This window comes from Beta vulgaris, chromosome 1 (genome assembly GCF_026745355.1).
Source record: "Beta vulgaris subsp. vulgaris cultivar EL10 chromosome 1, EL10.2, whole genome shotgun sequence".
Taxonomy (NCBI): domain Eukaryota; kingdom Viridiplantae; phylum Streptophyta; class Magnoliopsida; order Caryophyllales; family Amaranthaceae; genus Beta; species Beta vulgaris.
The window spans coordinates 53,538,730-53,559,389 of NC_079202.1; the positions used below are offsets into that span (position 1 = coordinate 53,538,730).

At 32.4% G+C, this 20,660-nt stretch overlaps 1 protein-coding gene across 1 annotated transcript; it reads left to right on the forward strand.

Moving 5' to 3' along the window:
- The first annotated feature begins 15,569 nt into the window (after positions 1-15,569).
- Positions 15,570-17,096, forward strand: LOC104905330 (hypothetical protein). Its single transcript, XM_010693828.4, has 2 exons — positions 15,570-15,785; positions 16,407-17,096. Exons 1-2 carry the CDS (start codon positions 15,688-15,690, stop codon positions 16,798-16,800), a joined length of 492 nt encoding a protein of 163 aa, XP_010692130.1. The 5' UTR covers positions 15,570-15,687; the 3' UTR covers positions 16,801-17,096.
- The last annotated feature ends 3,564 nt before the right edge of the window (positions 17,097-20,660 follow it).

Below are 20,660 nucleotides of genomic sequence, written 5' to 3' on the forward strand. Positions count from 1 at the left end.
ATACTAAAACCAATTGAAAATAGTAAGAATAGCTCATCTAACTTGTAATACAAAGCGTGGATTATGCACTAGGATGCACAATTCTTATTGTGCACCCAAAAGAACATATCATTCATATAAAAGAACGCACAATTTAAAACTGAAGAACATGTAAATCTCTGATTATGAAAGAACATAGGTCGTAATGAGAAGAACATAGAATGAATGTAAATCTAGTCTAAAATTCTGAATTCAAGTTTGATAAAGAATAATATATCGCCAACAACCGTCTTTGAAAAGGTAATATAGGCTGCAAGATTTAAGGAAAGAAAAACATTTTTCTTAAAATCATGAACTCTAATGTTAAAAGTTAAAACTATGTTGTTTAGCAGAGGGTGCAACATCATATACATGCACTTGGTTGGTTGCATGTTCCTATTTGCTGCGCTCATAACATGGTACTTTCTCTCCTTTTTCTCCACTAGTCCTAGAATCCTGTAGGAGCTACAACTTCTTATATCGTTTTGTACAAACAATACAGTTGGTCTTGTAAAAGACTGTATAGTTTTAATTTAAAATTAGACAAATGGTCCAATCTCAATACTAAGAAGAGAACAAACTATCTTTCTAAGGCTTTTTTTTTCTTTTGGATTGAATTAATAAAAAATCAGTTCAATTTAGTTGAGACAAACTCATTTCAGTTCAGTTCATTTCAATCAGTTAGTTTTCTTTCACAGTTTTTATTCATTTTCAGTTCAGTTTAGTGTAGTTTAGATTAATTTTGTCCAAAAGAACAGTGTCTAAATATTGTCAGTATTTTAATCTATTCAATGACCAGTTTAATCTATCCACTATCACGTTCTTTTATGTATCTAGTAACTAGTTTAATCCATTATGTAATATTACAAGGTGATTTTTAAAATTATCTGTTATAGTTCGAGATTCAAAAGGAAATAAAGGAAGGAGAAGTGAAGGGGAATTAAACTAGGTTGGTGCGAGATGTAGATTTGGTTTGTGAGGAAAATGTATGTTTGAATTTGTCTAATTTTTTTTGTTAAATTAGACCGTTTGTTTTAATAATATGTGCAAATCATATGATACTTGGTAGTTGGTGCTATTGTCAATGTTGAATATAAGCGCAAACAAACTGAATAATAGGAGGAGATCATGTGTAATAGATATTACGAGGAACTTTTCATAATATTTAACTCACATGGTTGTTAATTTTCTTACACGAAACAAAAACGTGGAGTTTTCATTTACTATCAAGTGAGTTAACGTATGATGTACATGAGCTTTGATATATATTGTCATACTTTCTTTTTCATACATCAACAAACAGACTTTGTTTATATACAACAAAATTTAGGTAAAAATTTATGATCATCTATACGTAATGCATAAAAGATCATCACTATAAAATGGTAAAAACTAATAGGGAAATCACATTGTTTTAAGGGTAATGTTATATGTAGCCCTTAGGGCTACATATAAGCATTAAATACATGTCTTAAAATGGAAACAATTTATGAATTTATGACAAAATTTCACATCATTTGAGGTAATTAATGCTTGATTCAAATTTTTATTTCTATTTTAAACTTCTTATACATAGCCCTAAGGGCTACATATATCATTTTCCTTGTTTTAACTATAATTTCTCGCATTTTCAATCTGTTCTGATCGTATAAAAAGTTGTTTTTTTAATATCAACCAAATGAGTAGATAACCATTATATAGCTAAAGTTAGTCTAACTAAATTTGGTTGACCTAAAGCTTAAGTGGATTGTGTATCATGGCAATCTCCAAACACTAACCACCTAAGCTTAAGTGGATTATTATGTTTATGTTGAAATTAACTCATAAGATGAATTAGTTATAGTAAATCTTAACTAGGTTGTTCCAAGCTTAGGTGGCTTGGGTATGAGTGGACGATCTCCAAGAGCTTGGCTCATACCATTAAATCATCAAGCTATTTATGAACCAGAAATGACCAAAGCAAGAAAAAAGAAGTTGACAAAACAACACAAAAAAAAAAGCCAAAGAGATTTAAAGAAACAACTACCACGATTGAATGCATGACAGATGTCCAATCACCAAGAAATGATACATGTTGTCTGTACTATTCCTACTATATGATGGTACTGTTTTTTCTTTTGTGATGATGGAAAGTTATTAATTTTGCATTAATGGGATCAAAGACTTTTTACTGTGCTTCTGAATCATACTAGTAATATACCATATGCTCTTTTTTCATTCCAACCATTTTGTAAGTGGGTTTGACAATGCATGACAAAGTAGTACTACTAGTCTACTAATACTAGATAATTCAAAGAAAGTAACAATACTAGTATTAGTGGGTGCCTTACACTTTTGTCATGAGATTTGGCCTACATAGATCTTCTCCACCTCCACCATGGTTTTGGTGGAAGGACTATTTTTTTTGTTTTTTTTTTTTTTAAAATAGATTTTCTTATAATAATAAGGATGTCATAATTATTTTCATTTATCGGATCTTTGCCAATTGTATTGGTTTTTTTAAATAAAACTTAATAATATTATTCTGATATTTGTTTTTCTTGAAATAAGTCAAAATAGTGAATCAATACTAGGAATGGCAACGGGTCGGACTTGGACCGGATTATGCATAATCCGACTCCGACCCTACAGAAAGTCGGATTTTAAATCCGAGATCCGACTCAGACTCCGAGATCCGACTTTGAAAATCCGAATCCGACCCGACCTAAAATCCGAACATCCGACTCCGAGATCCGACCCGACTTAAAATCCGGACATCCGACTTAAAATCCGAACATCCGACTCCGAACCTGATCCGACTTATTTTTCTTCCAATTGTTTAATCATTTTTTTCTGTGGAAAAAGCCTATATAATACAACTGGCTGAAAGTCGAAGTCAGATTATACATAAATAATACATTACATAAATAAGAAAAAAGGATTGATTGACTCAAAGTCGGATTCGGATTCGGATGTCGGATTATTTTATGAGATCCGACTCCGACCCTCCTCCGACTCGGAGTCGGTTTTTTTAAACGGAGTCGGAGTCGGATTACTTTTTTGCCGGAGTCAACTCGGATTTTTTCCTTCGGATCGGAGCGGACTAGGGTCGGATTCGGATTGGATTGCCATCCCTAATCAATACTTGTTGATGTTCACCTCAGCTATATTTTCCTTATTGAAATCGGATATTATTTTTTATTGTTTTCTCATATAAAGTTATTCATTGTAATTGATTTTTTATGTTAAACAATAGAAAGTTTAATTTTCGAGAATTTTATAGGATATAATAATTCAAATAGGATCTATAATTATTCAATTGGTGGTAAAAGTTAGAAGAAAAACTTTGCGTAGAACATCTAGTTTTAAAGGTAAAATAAAGAAGCATTAGGAGATCCTTCGCTCGAGGGAACTTCTGATGCAAGGACATCCCGCTTATGTATAGAGAATGTTGGCTTTTAAGGGGGGGGGGGGGGGTAAATCAAAGATTTCAAATAGCTGAAAAGGAAGTACTTATTGTATTATGTATTATTTATTTGTCAATGAAGTAGTAGTAATATCTGAAATATGATCAATTTCTACATGCTTCAAAAAAAAAAAAAGTTTTGCTATATGATTTCACGCAGGATAATTTTATAAGTATCAAATAAATTTTCTATCACAAAAGATATTGAGCTGATCATTATATATTCTCTTTGTTTGAGAGGAGATTATTATGTATTGTAAACTTAATTTACGTATTAAAATTTCCAGATCTAAAAACAGTTTGCATCATTACCATATGATTGTTGACTTGATGCTCAAATTACGAGGCATCTTAATCATACGTACACAAATTATTATAATAGACGGTCTAATTTTATTATAAAATTAGACAATCTAAGCCTACATTCTCCTAATAAGCCCATTCAATTTCTCTCTAACCTAACACTATTTTTAGGTATCTTGCACCATCATAGTCGTCAATTTCTTCTCCTTCCTTTATTTCCCTTTGAATTTCGAATTAGAACAAACACTTTTTAAAAATATTCCGACAGTCTTACAGAATGGATTAAACTAGTCACTAAATGGATTAAATCAGTCACTAAATGAATTAAAGAATGTTATTAATGTAGATTAAACTGGTCACTAAATAGATTAAAATGGTCACTAAATAGATTAAACTAGTCACTATATTGAAAAAGATGATTTATTCTCTTCTTAATATTGGGCTTGGGCCGCGCCTACTTTTAAATTAAAAGTAGACGGTCTCTTACAAGACTAACTGTCATACGTAACTCAGATCTGGAATCATCATCATAACATGATTGAAATGTGCATTAATATTAGTTGCACATAAAATTTGATAGGAATATGAGATGCAGATTCCCATAATTATGCTGCAGAGATCCAAATCTGCAACAACCAAATAACACTATATAGTTCTCCATGTTTGGCGTGCATGTCATGTTCAATTAGCTTACAAATATTTAACAGAAATTGTGTAGAGAGAGGAGGCATTTTCCCTATTTAACGCCACCATGTCTAGGTTTAAATGGGTTTATTTTCAAGGGAAAAGCTAAATGCAGCCCTAAGGGCTGCATATAAGAAGCTAAAAGTGGAAAAAACAAGCATTAACTAATCATTTATTACATAGATTAATGCAAACTTGTGTCATAAATTGACAACTAATTTCCATTTTAAGCAATGTATTTATGTCTTATATGCAGCCCTAAGGGCTATATAGCATAACCCTATTTTCAATAATCACGAACATTAGTCTAAACAACCAACCACCAACAACCCACTTCAATTTATTTTCTTTTACAAATTCACCATGTCGCTTGTAAACTAAGAGTAGCTAGCTAGTAAATAAATTAGGAAAGAGTTAATAAATAATAGAGTTTTTTTTGTTGGAAACAACCTTTTATAAGTGTCATTTTGTCAGAAACAACCTTATAAATTTTTTTTTGTCAAAAACAACCTTTAAACTCATTTTTTTTGTAAAATCAGACCTGGTGCCTATTTTCCGGCATTGACTAAGATTTTCCGGCCTTGACTTTATTTTTACCCCCCTCCCTCTCTTTTATTTTACTTGGTATTAACTTTCCCTCCAATTTCATTCTTATAACCCACCCTTATATAACTACTTCTTCTCTCTCTTCCTCATTAACCCCAAATTCGAAAATTCCCCAACCAAAATCCCTAAATCTGGTGTGCTCTATATTAGGGTTCTTCAATTGGTAAGTTTATGATTTTTCATCTCAATTAATTTCTTCTTGTTCATAACATTTAGGGTTATCTTTTGAATTGAATTAGGGCTTATCTTATCAATTGAATTAGGACATTCCTTTGAACTTAATGTAGTGCTATGGTGAAATGCGGTTGTGGATTTGCAGTTTCAACAAGGACATCATGGACTCATGATAACCCAGGCAAAAAGTTTAGAGTTTGCAAATTTTACAACCATGAAACAGGTCAAAGGGGGTGTAAAACGTTTGACTGGGTTGATGAGGGTCAAACTGATTGGCAAAGAGAAGTCATAAATGTGCTTGTTGTAGAGAAGCATAGGTTAGCCACTGATAACAACATCATCAAGGCAAGGCTGGTTTGTGTGGAGCATGAAAAGAATAGGCTAAATCATGACCTTGAGAAGCTGAGGAAGAGCCATTAATGAGGAAGAAAGAATCTTTTGCTAGGAATGAAATTGTAGGTTGCAAAGAGAGGAGAGAGAAAAATAGGGTGGGTTGGTTTTGAAATGGAGTGGGTTATAAGAATGAAATTGGAGGGAAAGTTAATACCAAGTAAAATAAAATAGAGGGAGGAGGGGTAAAAATAAAGTCAATGCCGGAAAATCTCGGTCAATGCCGGAAAATAGGCACCAGGTCTGATTTTACAAAAAATTTGAGTTTAAAGGTTGTTTTTGACAAAAAAAATTTTATAAGGTTGTTTTTGACAAAATGACACTTATAAAAGGTTGTTTTTGACAAAAAACTCTAAATAATAATCATAACATATGGTCTTGGGCAAGTGTAGCTAGTTAGTTACTACTATTGAGTTAGAAAAGAGGGAGTAATAATCAGAACAAGATGATCTTGGGCAAGTGACTGTTTCATAGATTAATATGGAGTTATCAACAAGCTAATTCGCATCTTAATGAGTTAGTTCTCAACAAGTATATAGGTGCGACAATCTAACCCCAACAACGAGTTAGGTAAACGGATTACATCATAAATTATATAGGTGCGACAATCGCGCAAAAGTTATTGTAATATCACGTTGAAACTATGTATGTGTAACTTGTAAGTAGGAAGTTTACAGATAAATTTTAGCACATATGGTTAATGCCTAAAAAAAAAGAGAGAACTTAATATAATATGTAAAAATTTACTGTAGAACGCGAGAAGAGAGTAGAGTAGGTCTATTCTATCAAATAAAATTACAAAACTCCTCCACTCATTTTAGGCCATGTTCAAAGGACTTAATGTCAGTTCAATTCATCAATTCAGTTTCTGATAGATTAGTTTTATTTAGTTTCTCACAATTCAATTTAATCTCTCGCAATCTAAAAAAACGGGAGACTTATTTTTCACGTTACATCTTTCTTATGTCTTAAAATAGGCCGACGCATGTGATAATATTGGCTCCGGTCATTTGTTTTACATATGTATTGAAACAAAACAGCAGCATACTAGCTACTCTGCATATAGTATTATAGTACAAGTGTACAACTACAACTACAACATGAATTTTGGGCGTAAAGCTAGGCTCAACTTTAAGCATGAACTTTACAAGAATGAGATAAGTTCTTAATTGATAAGTTTTGGTAATACCAACGGCCCAAAACCCAAGGAGCAAAAGACATATATATACATATGAATATTATGATCGAGCATGGGTTTGGATAAGTGAGACTATATAAAGTTCATGTTCTTCACGTCACACTTATCCTCAGAACCATGTAATCCATTAATTAATTATATTCATAGTTAGAATCACACCTATGATTTTTATGTACCACACCAGTCACTAACTTAGACACCACCAAACTTTAGCACACCATCTTTGGTTCCTACTTGTATATAGTTTGGATTATTTTATTTCACCTTGCTCCCACACTAATGATGGTGTTACTGAGATTAAACTTTTTGGTCCTAGTATCGCTTTAACTTCTTTTTATTTTGCTTTGAGCTACGAGATCATTATAATCCTTTTTAAAAACAATAGTGTAACCCTTCATTTTCATCTAAGAGTTCATCAAAATAAAAATAAAATTTACTATGTAAAATATTGTTGTATTTACCTAAATATATATAGTCTATTTAATAAGTTATAATAGAGGATCAACTTTCTTTATAAGTTATCTCAAAGACTCAAATATAGAATATACTACATACTAATATTATGTGGACTTGAGGAAACCACATATTTATTGTAAACGGCATCTTTCGCCTCACTAATATCAAAAATAATATATTTTTTTCTTTTTTTTAAAAAAATCAAATTCTAATATATAATAATTAAAAAAAATTTAATAAATAAATAATATAAAATAATAAAAAAATCTTAATAAATGAAGAATATATATATGTTAGATTCAAATGCATGCAATGCATGCTTCAAGTTATAATAAGATGTATAATAGGCATAGTATATATATTAACATCAAATAGTAAATTTTTAAAAAAAATTAAATGAAGGGAATTTAATTAAAGTCTTTCAAGTAGACAACAAACTCTTCAAGAGTTATCTTATATAACAGAGTTATCGTTCCTATTTTTTTTTTACATAACCAACAATAAACACTTTTTATCTACTTTTTTATACTTCTAAGAAAGAAATTAGTATCCCACACTAATAATCATCTAAATATCATACTAAGAAAGAGGTTAATTTTTATATCGAATAAATTGAGTATATACTAAAAAAAATTGCTTAATAATTATTTATATAACTAAATATAAATCATCAAAAAAGTGTCTTACAAACCACAATAATGCTACAACATAATTTAAAACTCGGAAATAATTTTTTCTTATATTACATTATTTTTAAGATATGAATTTTATTTATGATTGCAGTAGAGGATGGATTACCTTAGCACCAAGGCAGTCGACTCTCAACTGCAAGCCGCTTGATTATAAATGACTTCATATATTATATCCCTAAATTTGTCCTTGAAGATATACACAACCAGTATGCAGTATTGAGGTGACAAACTTGACGAATAAGTCTCGCATTTAGTTGACACAAAACACTGTTTTAAACACCCTTTAGCTTCTTTTTTGGGAAACTTTTACCCATCTCCTCTAATCCATAGCCAGTCTCATCGATCTGGTGAAAAGATGAAATGAGTTTTGCATGCAATATTTACCATTTATTGTACGGTCAATACTGTTGTCTACTTTGTCGTATGCTTTTTTTTGTCACATATGTATACCTATAACCTATGCCTGGTTAATGGCTGAAGTACATCAGAGTAAGATTAAATTATGTAAATGGGAGTATGGCTGTATAGGACATGGTCGAGGCAAAATGGTAGATTAAAATTTTTGTAAAAGACAAAAGTTTTTTTTGGGGTTGCCCATCCGGTTCACCGGAACTTTGCTCTGACAACATTTAAGTCCAACTCGGGTTGCACATCTGGCTTTGGTGGGTGAGTCTCCCAACAAGAGTTTCTGCATACAGCGAGGATCGAACTTGAAACCTTCTTTAAGCGACATCGAGCTGCTTATCACTTGGGTCAACTCTTGTTGGTGTAAAGTGGCATGAAACGGATTGTAGGTATATGACTTGGTTTACCTATCTATTTTTATAGATGCAACATTTGATTATTTTAATATATTTACTAAAAAGACAAATTGTTACATTTTAAAAACAAAGGAAGTATATTGTGCGTTTCTTTTTCTATCTTTACTTGCTTGTTTGGGGCGATGTTTTTTCCTTTTCTTTATTAAGGTAAGATGAAGTCTCTTGCAAGGAAGGGGGAATTTGGGGATCCTTCCTTGCAAGGGGTGAGACTCGACTCCGTGACCTCTGGATTGGAGGTGATGCCAATACCACTAGGCTATCACCAACTGCTCTGTTTGGGGCGATATGCTATCAACTTATTATCGACTTATAATATGTATGTATCAATTCGATTTGACTCAATAACAAAATTTGAAGATGCCCATGCTTAGGTTTTTACTATTTAGAGCTTTGTTTCTAGCATAAATGGTCAAATTATGGATTTTTTCAATTAAAATACAAATCACCGGCCTTATGCTTTAATTTTAGTAGTTGGGATTTCAACATTGTTGGATAATATTTTCCATCATATGATTTCCATCCCTTTATCTAAGAAGTAACTAATTGACTCATAATGCTATTTATGTTTCAAATCAATCTATATACTTTGCTTTTCACTATAAAAAGTAAAATGTAATAATATGAGAGAGGGAGGGAAAAGTATAAGAAAGAAGAAGGGTAATCAGGAAGTAAATCACGTGGGAATTCAATTGGATCGGATAAAGTGGATGGAGCTCATGTCGAAGAACTAAAAAGTATAATGTGTAGATTTTAGATTTAAAGTGGATAAAATTGAAAAAAAATAAAAAAGGAAAATGAGTTAATTAAAATAAATGAACGGATTTGACTTATTAATTAAAATTAGCTAGAAAGCAATATCCTTTCCGACCTACTACTTAGACTTTTATTTCAATTCAAATCTAATCATGCTTATGTTAATTGTTGCATACCTGTTGCAATCTAAGGTTGTGCTATCATAGAGGTCATGGATATGGATTTGAGGACTCTACGTAGAGAAGTTATTATATGGGTAGCATATATGGAATGGCAGCTAAACAACTTGGACCATGGATAATATCTTGAAAGTGGATGACTTTGAACGTGTACTTTTAAGCATAAAATGAATCCTTAACTTGTACTTAGGTTTGGATCTACTTGTTCATCAACATCAATCATTTTTTTTTTTTAAGGATGAGGAGCTAGCTCATGTAGTAGAGCACTCCCCTCTGATCTCTAAGGTCAGGGGTTCGATCCTTACCCCCAGCAGTATACTGGGATATTTCCTTGGCATGCTTTGCATGCTTTACCAACCAATGCGCTGGTAGTTCCTACAAGGCTAGTAGCCTTGGTAGGGGTTAGCCCTTGGGCTGACTTAATTTCCCAATAAAAAAAAAATAAAAAAATCAACATCATCATTTTTGACATGCCTTAAATCATCGCGAGATCTGATCCCGGGTTGACTTTTACCATGTTCAACATGTTCCGTGGAATAGGGCTCCTTAATTGTGAGGGCCAAAATAGAGAAAGTCCAAGTAGTAAAAAGAAAATATTTATCTACTTATTTGGGCTACTCTTTTTTCATAATATGATTATACGAAGTGAAGAATCATGAATGGATGAGCTATAACATTATTGAATTCTTCAAATATGAGTTAACACAGGTCCTCTATGTAGTTCGAGACGGGCCTGATTTGATCAATACATAATGGGAGACCGCAATTTCCTATTGAGAAATTACTACGAGATTAGAGGAATAATACAAGTGCGCATCTGAGTCTTTCTATGTTATACACTTGTAATTCTTCAATTTTTACGTTGTATCCTAATTTTTCGAAAATCCGGCCAATACAATACTCTTAAACTTGCATTTTAATGCATAATGTCCGTTGTTATTTAGACGCTATTAATTTATAATCTTTTGTAATCTAGTGGAACTAATTTAACTTATAAGTAAGTTACATATATTTTCTCTTAAGAGTTAGTTATATATAGGTTATAGCTGATATCGAAAGCATTTTGCAGTAAAAAAAAATATAAGTTTGAGGATACTATATAAAATCGAAGAAACTCAGAAGTCCAACTTAGAATATAGATATACTCCTTCCGTTTCTTTTTACTTTACTCACTTCATTTTCAGGAAGAACCAAGGAGGAAGTACAAAAATATGAGAGAGAAACAAAAGAGTTGATTAAAATATTAAAAAGTGAATAACAATGGTAGAAAAAAAGGAAAAAGTAAATGTGCGTGATATGTTACTAAAAATAAAAAAAGTAATAGTGTGTACGGTATAGATTAAAAAGAAACCGACTAAAAAAGATAATATGTAGATTAAAAAGAACCGAGGGATGGGAGTAATTTTATAAGGGACTATACTCTCATGAGTCATGAGTCATCCCTACCACTAGCCTAATACCGAAACATTCTTCTTAAAGTGGTCCTATAAGCTGATGCCTTCTATGAAGTTCAACTCATAATAGGATTATTCATTTCCCTTTACACCACGTGATGTGATCTTCAACCTGTAAAAGATACATACCACTGCCACTAGCTAGCCCCCACCTATGCTTCTCCTTGCTAATTTCTGTATATACATACCCATGCATGATGCATTACAGCATTAGACCATGCATCTACACACATGTATGTTCAAAGTTAAATTCATCTTTTTGGTTTATGTGAGAGATGGAAGAGAATTAAGTAGATAAGATAAGACGAGGCTTTATTGGTATAGAGAGAGAAATTTACATAGGATGAATGATTATAATCCACAGTTTCGCTTCTCACACGAGTAGCATAAGTCAAGAAGTTAATGAAGAAGCATAAAAATGAGGGGAAACAAATAAACTAATAAATGTTTTTTGTTTAAAAATAATTTTTATTTTGTGTTATCCTCCAAAAGACCTCTTATTCTTTGAGAAATTTCTAGTCATATTTTAGCTGAACTTTGTACTGTGTTACTTTGAATTTTTTCTTTTTTGATTGGGAAATTAAATCAGCCCAAGGACTAACCCCCTACCAAGGCTACCAGCCTTGTAGGAACTATCAGCACATTGACTGGTAATGCATGCAAAGCATGCTAAGGATATATCCCAACATAATGCTGGGGGTAAGGATCGAACCCCTGACCTCAAAGATAGAGGGGAGTGTTCTATGACATTGCTTATATGAGATACACTAATAATCGAGATCAACAAAAAATAGTGCATGATCAACTTATTAAATAATACAAGTTCAACAAGTCAAATATAAATCGTGATATAGGAGAATCAGAATTTGGCCACATAGGCATATATATATGAGTTCATATGAGAATGAATGCTTACATGAGAAATGAGAATGAATTTTACGTGCTATAACTAAGTAATGTAACTTTAATGAAAAAGTAGTGTAACTCCAAAAAAAGAATATTAGAAAAAAAAAAATTTATATATTTTTTTGAGATCAAAATTTTTTAAGAGGGGTATAACTCTAATGAATAAGTGTTGTGACTCTAATCCAATTGTGTAGTAGAGATTCATTTTCATTTCTCATATAAGGAGTATTCTCATTGATCTTACACCCCCCCCCCACACACACACACACACATATATATATATATATATATATATATATAGGAATGAGATCTTGTGAAAACAACAATTAAGCTGAAAACTGAAAACGGTTAATCTGAACCGTCGAATTTATAAAATAATATTTTGGACGGCCACGATTTAACGACATATGCGTGCCTAGAAGCTAAGTTTCATTCCTCCCACCTGATTTTCTTTCTCTTACTCCTCATTCTTCGAAATTTCAGTAAGTGTTTGAGTAATTTCTTCATCTTCAACCACAAAATCTGCCATTTTCGCTCTCCAAGCTGAAGGCTTCGACCTCTTCGGTTAACTCAACCTTAGTCAACAATGGCGTCGCCGCCATGGATTCACCTTCCTTGCACCTTCAATTCCGACAACATCTCTATCACTAATAATATTTCATCTTTATAAATGTGGGGTTGGAAATTGTAGTATAAAAGAATTTTGGCAAATTTTGATTGTTTTTTATTTATAATGATGGGTTTATAAAATTTGTAGAAATTGCGTGTTGGATGTACTATGGTCTCTGGTGAAAGGCAAGCAGGAGCATTGAGAGAGAAATGTTTGGAGGCAGTATTAAGACAAGATGTGGGGTTCTTTAAACACTTTCTCTCTCCTCTCCAATCTCCAATTCCTCAATTTTAAACCTTAGGGGGCGTTTGGTTGTAAAGGGGTAAAGGGAATGGAATCAAGAAAGGGGTAGATGGGGAAAGGAAACCAAAACCCTTAGATTTAATGTGTTGTTTGGTTAGTACATTATCTTTCCTCTTTCTTCTTTCTTCTTTCTTCTTCTTCCACCCTAACACCACCATATCCCCCCTCTCTTGATTTCCCCCGCCACCTCCCCCACACCCCAGTGCCGCCGCCGCCCCTCCCCACCCCAGTTTCGCCGTCGCTACCCCTCCCGTTGCCGTCGCGACCACCACACCACCACCCTTGTTGTTGCAACCCCGTCAATTCCACCTTAGCCCCTTGCCATCGCAACTTTTCCCCTCCCCTTGCCGCCGCGACGTTCCCCTTCCCCTTGCCGTCGCATCCTCCCCCTCCCCTTGCCTTCGCGACATTCCCCTTGCCGTCGCATCCTCCCCCTCCCCTTGCCGTCGCTGCATCTTTTCTCTCCCCTCCCTTTCTCTCGACTCTTCCATTTTTCTAGGGTTTGTGGGTGGGTGGTGGTTTGGGTGGTGGGTGGTTGTGGCGGATTTCAAGTGGTGGGTGGTTTTCACGTGTGTGTAGCTTGGTTGGGCGGCGGTTGGGCAGTTTTGGTGCCGGTTGGGCGGCGGTTGGGCGTTGGTTGGGCGGTTGGTGGGCAGGTGGTGGTTTCGGTGGTTGGGCAGTTGGGCGGTTGGGTGGTAATAGTGGTTGGGTTAGGTGGTTAGGTGATTAGGTGGTCAAGTGGTGGTGGTGGTTGGGTGGTCAAAGATATGGTCAATGATGAATCAAGAAAGGGTAAGTGAAACCTTGGGGGGGGGGGGAATGAGAGTAGAGGACTTTGGGGGTAAGGGGTGGGTAAAGGGAATCATTAAATTGAGCAAACAAACAACAAGTAAGGGAATCAAGTAAATTAATTCCCTTACCCTTTCCAGAATACCCCTAACCAAACGCCCCCTTAATCTCTCTCCTCCAATTCCTTAGAATCACATCATCTACTTCACATTCTCCATTCTAATCGCAATTAAACCTTTTTATTTACTGTTGATTTTGTATTTTGAAATTCAATTAGAACATTATTATTTTGCTTCAACTATGTTATGATCACTGAGAATGATAATTTTGAAGGTCTGATTGTTTAATGATGTGGTTTTCCTTCTGGAGATCCAAAAACCGATTCTCCTTGAAATATATATGGTTATCCGTTATCTTAGATGTGGAAGAAGTTACTCTTATAGTATATAAAGTTACCCTAAAAGTACTTAAAGTTACCCATGAAATATATATAAAATTACCCTAAAAGCTAAAAGTTATCCTAAAAATGGTAAAAGTTACACTACAAGTGGCAATAGTTACTCTTATAATAAATAAAGTTATCCTTGAAATATATAGAACTACCCTTAATATAATAAAGTTACCCCAAAACTGGTAAAAGTTACCCTAAAAGTGTTAAAAGTTACCCTAAAAGTGTTAAAAGTTACCCTTGTTTTCAGTTTTCAGATTAAGAACTGTTTTCAGCGGATCCTACCCCTATATATATATATATATATATATATATATATATATATATATATATATATATATATAAAACTAATATGTTCTATATTAAAGTCAATTGATGATAATAAATGGATACGTAGCACACTATATTAAATGTTGTCATTCTCATTTTTTTTGCAATTTAGGAAGATCACCACTTCTCACCAAGCCTGCGAATAACATTATCCAATCAATAACGTTGAATTTTGTGTTTCATTTAGATAAGTACAAAAAAACAGGGCTTAAATAATTCTTTGTTATACTTAGATAAGAAGAATTCACACTATTTATATATATTTTGTTCGTTTTGGCATAAGTAAAACACTTCTATATATCCCAAAGTAAATCAACAACAATTATATAAAAATGAAAGTAGACAAATTTTCTTTTTTTTCTCCTTTTAAGGTACAAAGAATTAAGGATGAAAAATAAAGTTATAAAGATGCCTTTTTTCCGATAAAGTTTTTTTTTTCATTTTATGCAGAACTCATATATATATGCAAGTTGTAAGGATAAGAGTTAGCTCAAGTGGGTAGACCGCTCCCCTTTGACCCCCAAGGATTCGATCCTTACCCAGTATTTCCTTAACATGCTATGCATGCCTTATGTTGGTGTTTCCTACAGGCTAGTAGCTTTGTAAAGAATTAGCCTTTAAACTGACTTAATTTCCTAATCAAAATAAAAAATATATATATATGCGAGTTGTAGGCCACTTATCAGCATTGTCTCCCGTCCCCAAGAGACATGCTCTCTAATTTCAACATATATCCCATTATAGATTTTGGTTCACTCCTAATTCCTAAACACTACCTCAAACAAAATAAAATAATTAAATTTAAAATAAACAATTTTTTGGTTCACATCTTTATTTCCCTTTCACTCTTTGCCTGTCTCTGTAAAACATGGCCCACACTCCCAACTGAAAACGACTGCAAGCAACCTGTGGTCTACCCCTGCAACTTATTACTTCTATATTAGTATAGTCTTAAATTAAATTAAATAATTTATTGAATTGGTACACTCAATTTTTTGTTTCTAATATAAATATCCCGTTGTTATACATTGAGAACTTTGACTCACATCATACGCCGACTCAAATCCCATTTATGCTCTCTCACTCTCTTCCTCAACCACCACTCACCTCTTTCTCTCTCCAAAATACATGGCGGATCAAGATAGAGTTTGCTGCATGTGTGGTGATATTGGCTTCGCTGACAAGCTCTTTCAGTGTCCCGGATGCCGTTTTCGCTTCCAACACCTGTATGTTACTTTCGCTTACTGGCTCTGATATCATGTTAGAATAATAATATTCGCTTATTGGTTCTGATATCATGTTAGAATAATAATATTCGCTTACTGGCTGTTATATTATTTTAGAATAATAATAACTATAATAAGTATTTATATAACTATCATATGTATCAAAAATGTCTTGGTCTACTAATTGAGATTGAGGTGCTGTGAATAATATATCTTAGAATTTAAATTTGTAATGCTCGTGTGGATAAATATATAATTATCATATCATATGTGATTGTAATTCATCTACTTATATGATCATTTTAAAACAACTACTTTCTATATACGATACTTCTTCCGTTTTTTTAGATATTACATTTTATTTAATTTTTTGAGAAGAGAGATAGATAGAAAGAAAACAAAAGTCCCATGTGAACATATGATAGGAGAAAGATAGAAATAAGTTATTAATCAAAATAAAAGTGTAAAATTTAATTTAAAACTTCCTAAAATAGAAAGTGTAACTTCTAAAAAGACGGAGGAAGTATTATATTTCATCTGCTCTGATACCATGTTAAAACAATTTTATCCTATGATATTATATAAACTGAACAAATCTTCGTTGTTTGAGTACATATATAGGTATTGTAGCAACTACTACTCTGGCAATCGTGAACTATCATCATCATCGTCGTCATCATCATCATCCATATGTGATTGGTGTCGAAGTGAAGGTAGAAACTCCTCAACTAAAACTGGATCTTTCAAGAGATCATCATCATCATCATCAATGGAGCATAACAATCATCGTAATCTTCATATCAGCTCCGAGTATACGTCAGGAGAGAGAATCAAACAACATCAACATCAAGATCATTTGAACACTTCCACTACTACTACTAATAATAATAATAGTGTTGCTGTTTCTTCAGGAGAGAGAGGGACTTCCAAGAATAATAACAACAACTCCGGTGTACCATCGCCTCGCCCTAGTGCTCATCGTCGCTATAAACTTCTTAAGGATGTCATGTGTTGATGATGATGATGATGGATGATGATGGACATGGACATGATCATGCATGATGATGACATAATAATCATCAGTGATCGATTTTGTGCTCTTCCTAGCTATAAAGTTGTAAGCTTTTTTTTTTTTTGGTGTGTGTATGCGTGTGTTAGCTAGATTTTTTTTTAGTTTTTTATGTGATGATAAATGTTTGTCTTGTGTGAATATTATGTTTAATTAGAAGCTTGATCTAAATCCTCTTATGTGAGTGTACTTAGATAGTTAATCATATATATATACTATTAATGTAGTATTTGCTTTTTTTATCTTTTCTATTGCTCTTTAATTTATTTATTTTTTGAGGTTCATTTTTCATTACATCAGCAAAATTACTGGTTTTGTTTGAGCCGACTTTGTCCACCATCTAATATATTTTATAGGAGCCTATAAATATAATAAAGAATGAGATTAAAGTAGGTTTTTGCAATGAGATAATACATTTTTAATAAACCCGTTGTTTCTTTTGAAACAGAAAGATTTTAAAACCTTATAAGAATTTTTTTTTATAGTTTGTTTACGAAGATACATTGCGAATAACTTGTATTTTATTTTATTTTGATAAGAAAATTAAGTCAGCCAAGGGCTAACTCCTACAAAGCTATTAGCAAGTAGGAAACACCAACACATTGGCTGATAAGGCATGCATAGCATGCAAAGGATATATCCCAGCATAATGCTGGGGGTAAGGATTGAACCTCCGACTTCAAGTGCCAAGGGGGAGTGGCGAAGTGCTCTACCAACTTGAGCTAACTTCTATCCTTAATAACTTGTGTTTTATGTTATGGTCTTTTTTTAAGTACATAGACAAATAGATTTTGCTAATTCTTAGTAATCATGTAGTTACATTTAAGACCAAATACACAATCTTAACACTTAACACACACATTCTTTGAGATATTTGCAAAATGTTTGGTATGGTTAAAGATTTTACAAAACTTTATATGTCGAGTGGGTAATCAAGCCATTATGAATAGAGGTAAATAAATACTGAAAACCAACTTAGTTAAATAAAGAATTATATAAGTTTCTATTTATAGTAAGTTGATTATCCACTTAGTGGAGTCCTGTATGCATAAAGCGTGATGTTTTGGAGATAATGAACTTACACCTTTCTCTTTCTTTCTTTGCTGTGATTGAGTCTCTTGAGAAGAATTCAATGCACTTTTTTTTCTCTTGTCTTTTTGTCAAAGGGTTCATAGTACCTAAAGCTGCTAGCTTTCTCATATACATTGAAGGTAATTTATTGATACCCTCAATTATTAGTCTAAAAAGGATTACTACTATTTCCTTTTTCGGAGCAATTGTTATGATCATGAGGTTTAACATAAATGACACTGTTTTATGGAATTAAGGTAGTTGTTATCATCATTTATATATCTTACAATGAGCTGCTTTCTATGAGATACATTGATAACTTAGGGCCCGTTTGGTATTATTGCAGTTTCCTGTTTTTTGGTTTTTTGATTTTCAAAATCATATGATATATGTCCTATAATATATAAAAAATTAGTCAAATTTATTGGGAACATGATGATTTTGAAAACTAACAACTGAAAAGTGAAAACCACTTTTTCTGGTTTTCAGTTTTTGATTTTTAGTTTTCAAAAAAAATTGAAAACCAAAAACGATAACGAACGGGTCCTTAGTAATGTGATATTGGAGCTCTTTTTCAACCTTTATGTTAGTGAATTAGGGTGCGTTCTATTCAACTTATTGGCCCTGAACTTATTGGACCTTATCTGAACTGAACTTAATTGAACCTGAACTGAACTTATTGGAACTTATTAAACCTGATTGGACCTGATTCAACTTATTGGACCTGATTGAACCTGATTGGAACTTATTGGACCTTATTAAACCTGATTGACCTTATTGAAACTTATTAAACCTTATTAGCCCTGATTGAAACTTATTAGACCTTATTGAACCTGATTGAAACTTATTAGACCTTATTGAACCTGATTGAAACTTATTTGACCTTATTAGACAAAAACATTGTCCATGAATAACATAAATATTACCACTAACGTAAATACTACCCCTCAAAATTTTTTATGGAGTAATAATTATTATAATTCGTCCTTTTAAAAATAATGATTATTAATTATCTTTTATGATAATTAATTTAACAAAAAATTTTACTATTTATATATTTGCCTATACATAACTTTCACCACTAATATATCTAATAGTCTTGTTTTGATTTTATAAAACACTAGTAGAAAATCAAAAATTAATTAACATTTATTGCTAACAAATTAAAATTAGCACATATGAAAAATTGTCACTTCACTTTCATTAATGTGAAGGTAAGTAGATAGCATGAACTCCTTCCTTCATTTCTTCTCCTTTCTTCTCCTTTCATTTATATGAATGTATTAGAAGATAAAAAGAGAACAAAAAGAAAGAGAAAAAAAATGCCCAAAATCACCGTAGCTTTGCAACATTGCTTCATTCATTTCTTCATCTCCTTTCTTCTCCTTTCTTCATTCTGTTTTTTCTTTTTTTTTGCTTTTCTCCAATACTCTTATACTCCATTAGAGACACAAACACGAAGTCACCAATCATAATCTTAATTATTTGACCATGATTATAATATTATTTAATAATAATATAATCATCTAATAGTAATATGAATAATCAAATAATAGACAATAAAAGTATAATACTATACATTATGGTACTTTAATAAAAAATTATAATAATAATATAATCAACTAATAGTAATATGAATAATAAAATAATAGACATAATACAAATAAATAATAAAATAATAGATAGTAATACAAGTATAATGCTATATAATCATTGTGGTACTTTAATTGAAATTCTAATAATAACATAATCAGCTAATAGTGATATGAAATTATGAATAATAAAATAATGGACAATAATACAAATGTTTATTAAACATTGACTATTTGGACCTTATTAGACCTGATTGGAACTTATTGGACCTTATTAGACCTGATTGGAACTTATTGCACCTGATTGGAACTTATTGCACCTAATTGGAACTTATTGGACCTTATTAGACCTTATTGGAACTTATTACCCTTATTAGACCTTATTGCAACTTATCTGAACTTATCTGAACTTATTGGACCTGAAACTTAATTTTTTAAGTTGAACAGAACGCACCCTTAATATGTAATTGCAATTTATTGGAAATATTCAAGAGAGTATATATATGTTTAATAATGCTTATTGAATAGTATATTTTAGCTAGATATCTTATGATAATAATACTATATACCCTAATAATATCATTAACATACAATATATAGAAAATATACTATCATATATATAATTTTCTAATATCTCCAATATTACAATATCATAAAATAACATGTTATATATGTTTTACTTAGTCAACTTCTTCATGTTGAAAGATAGTGAGTCTACTTTATAATTTATTTGACAAGATGAATCTCATCTTGTGTTACTATAATCAAGGTAAACAAATTAAGGATGAGGAGCTAGCTCATGTGGTAGAGCACTCACCTCTGATCCTTGAGGTCAGGGGCTCGATCCTTACCCCCAGCATTATGTTGGGGTATTTCCTTAGCATGCTTTACCAGCCAATGTGCTAGTAGTTCTTATAAGGCTAGTAACCTTGGTAGGGGTTAGCTCTTGCACTGACTTAATTTCCCAATAAAAAAAAAAAAAAGTAAACATAGGTTAAGCAATTATATATACCACTGTTTACTAGGGGTGTTCAATGTCGGATATCGGATCCGATGCAAAATTTTCGGATATCCGAACTTTTCGGATTGGATCAGCGGGTTTTCGGATCGGATACCGGGTTTTCAGATCGGATCACCGGTTTT

Coding starts and splice junctions, on each gene's coding strand:
- LOC104905330 (XM_010693828.4), top strand. CDS start 15,688: ATGGCGGATCAAGATAGAGTTTGCTGCATGTGTGGTGATATTGGCTTC. Junction 15,786..16,406: donor CGTTTTCGCTTCCAACACCT/GTATGTTACTTT, acceptor GTACATATATAG/GTATTGTAGCAACTACTACT.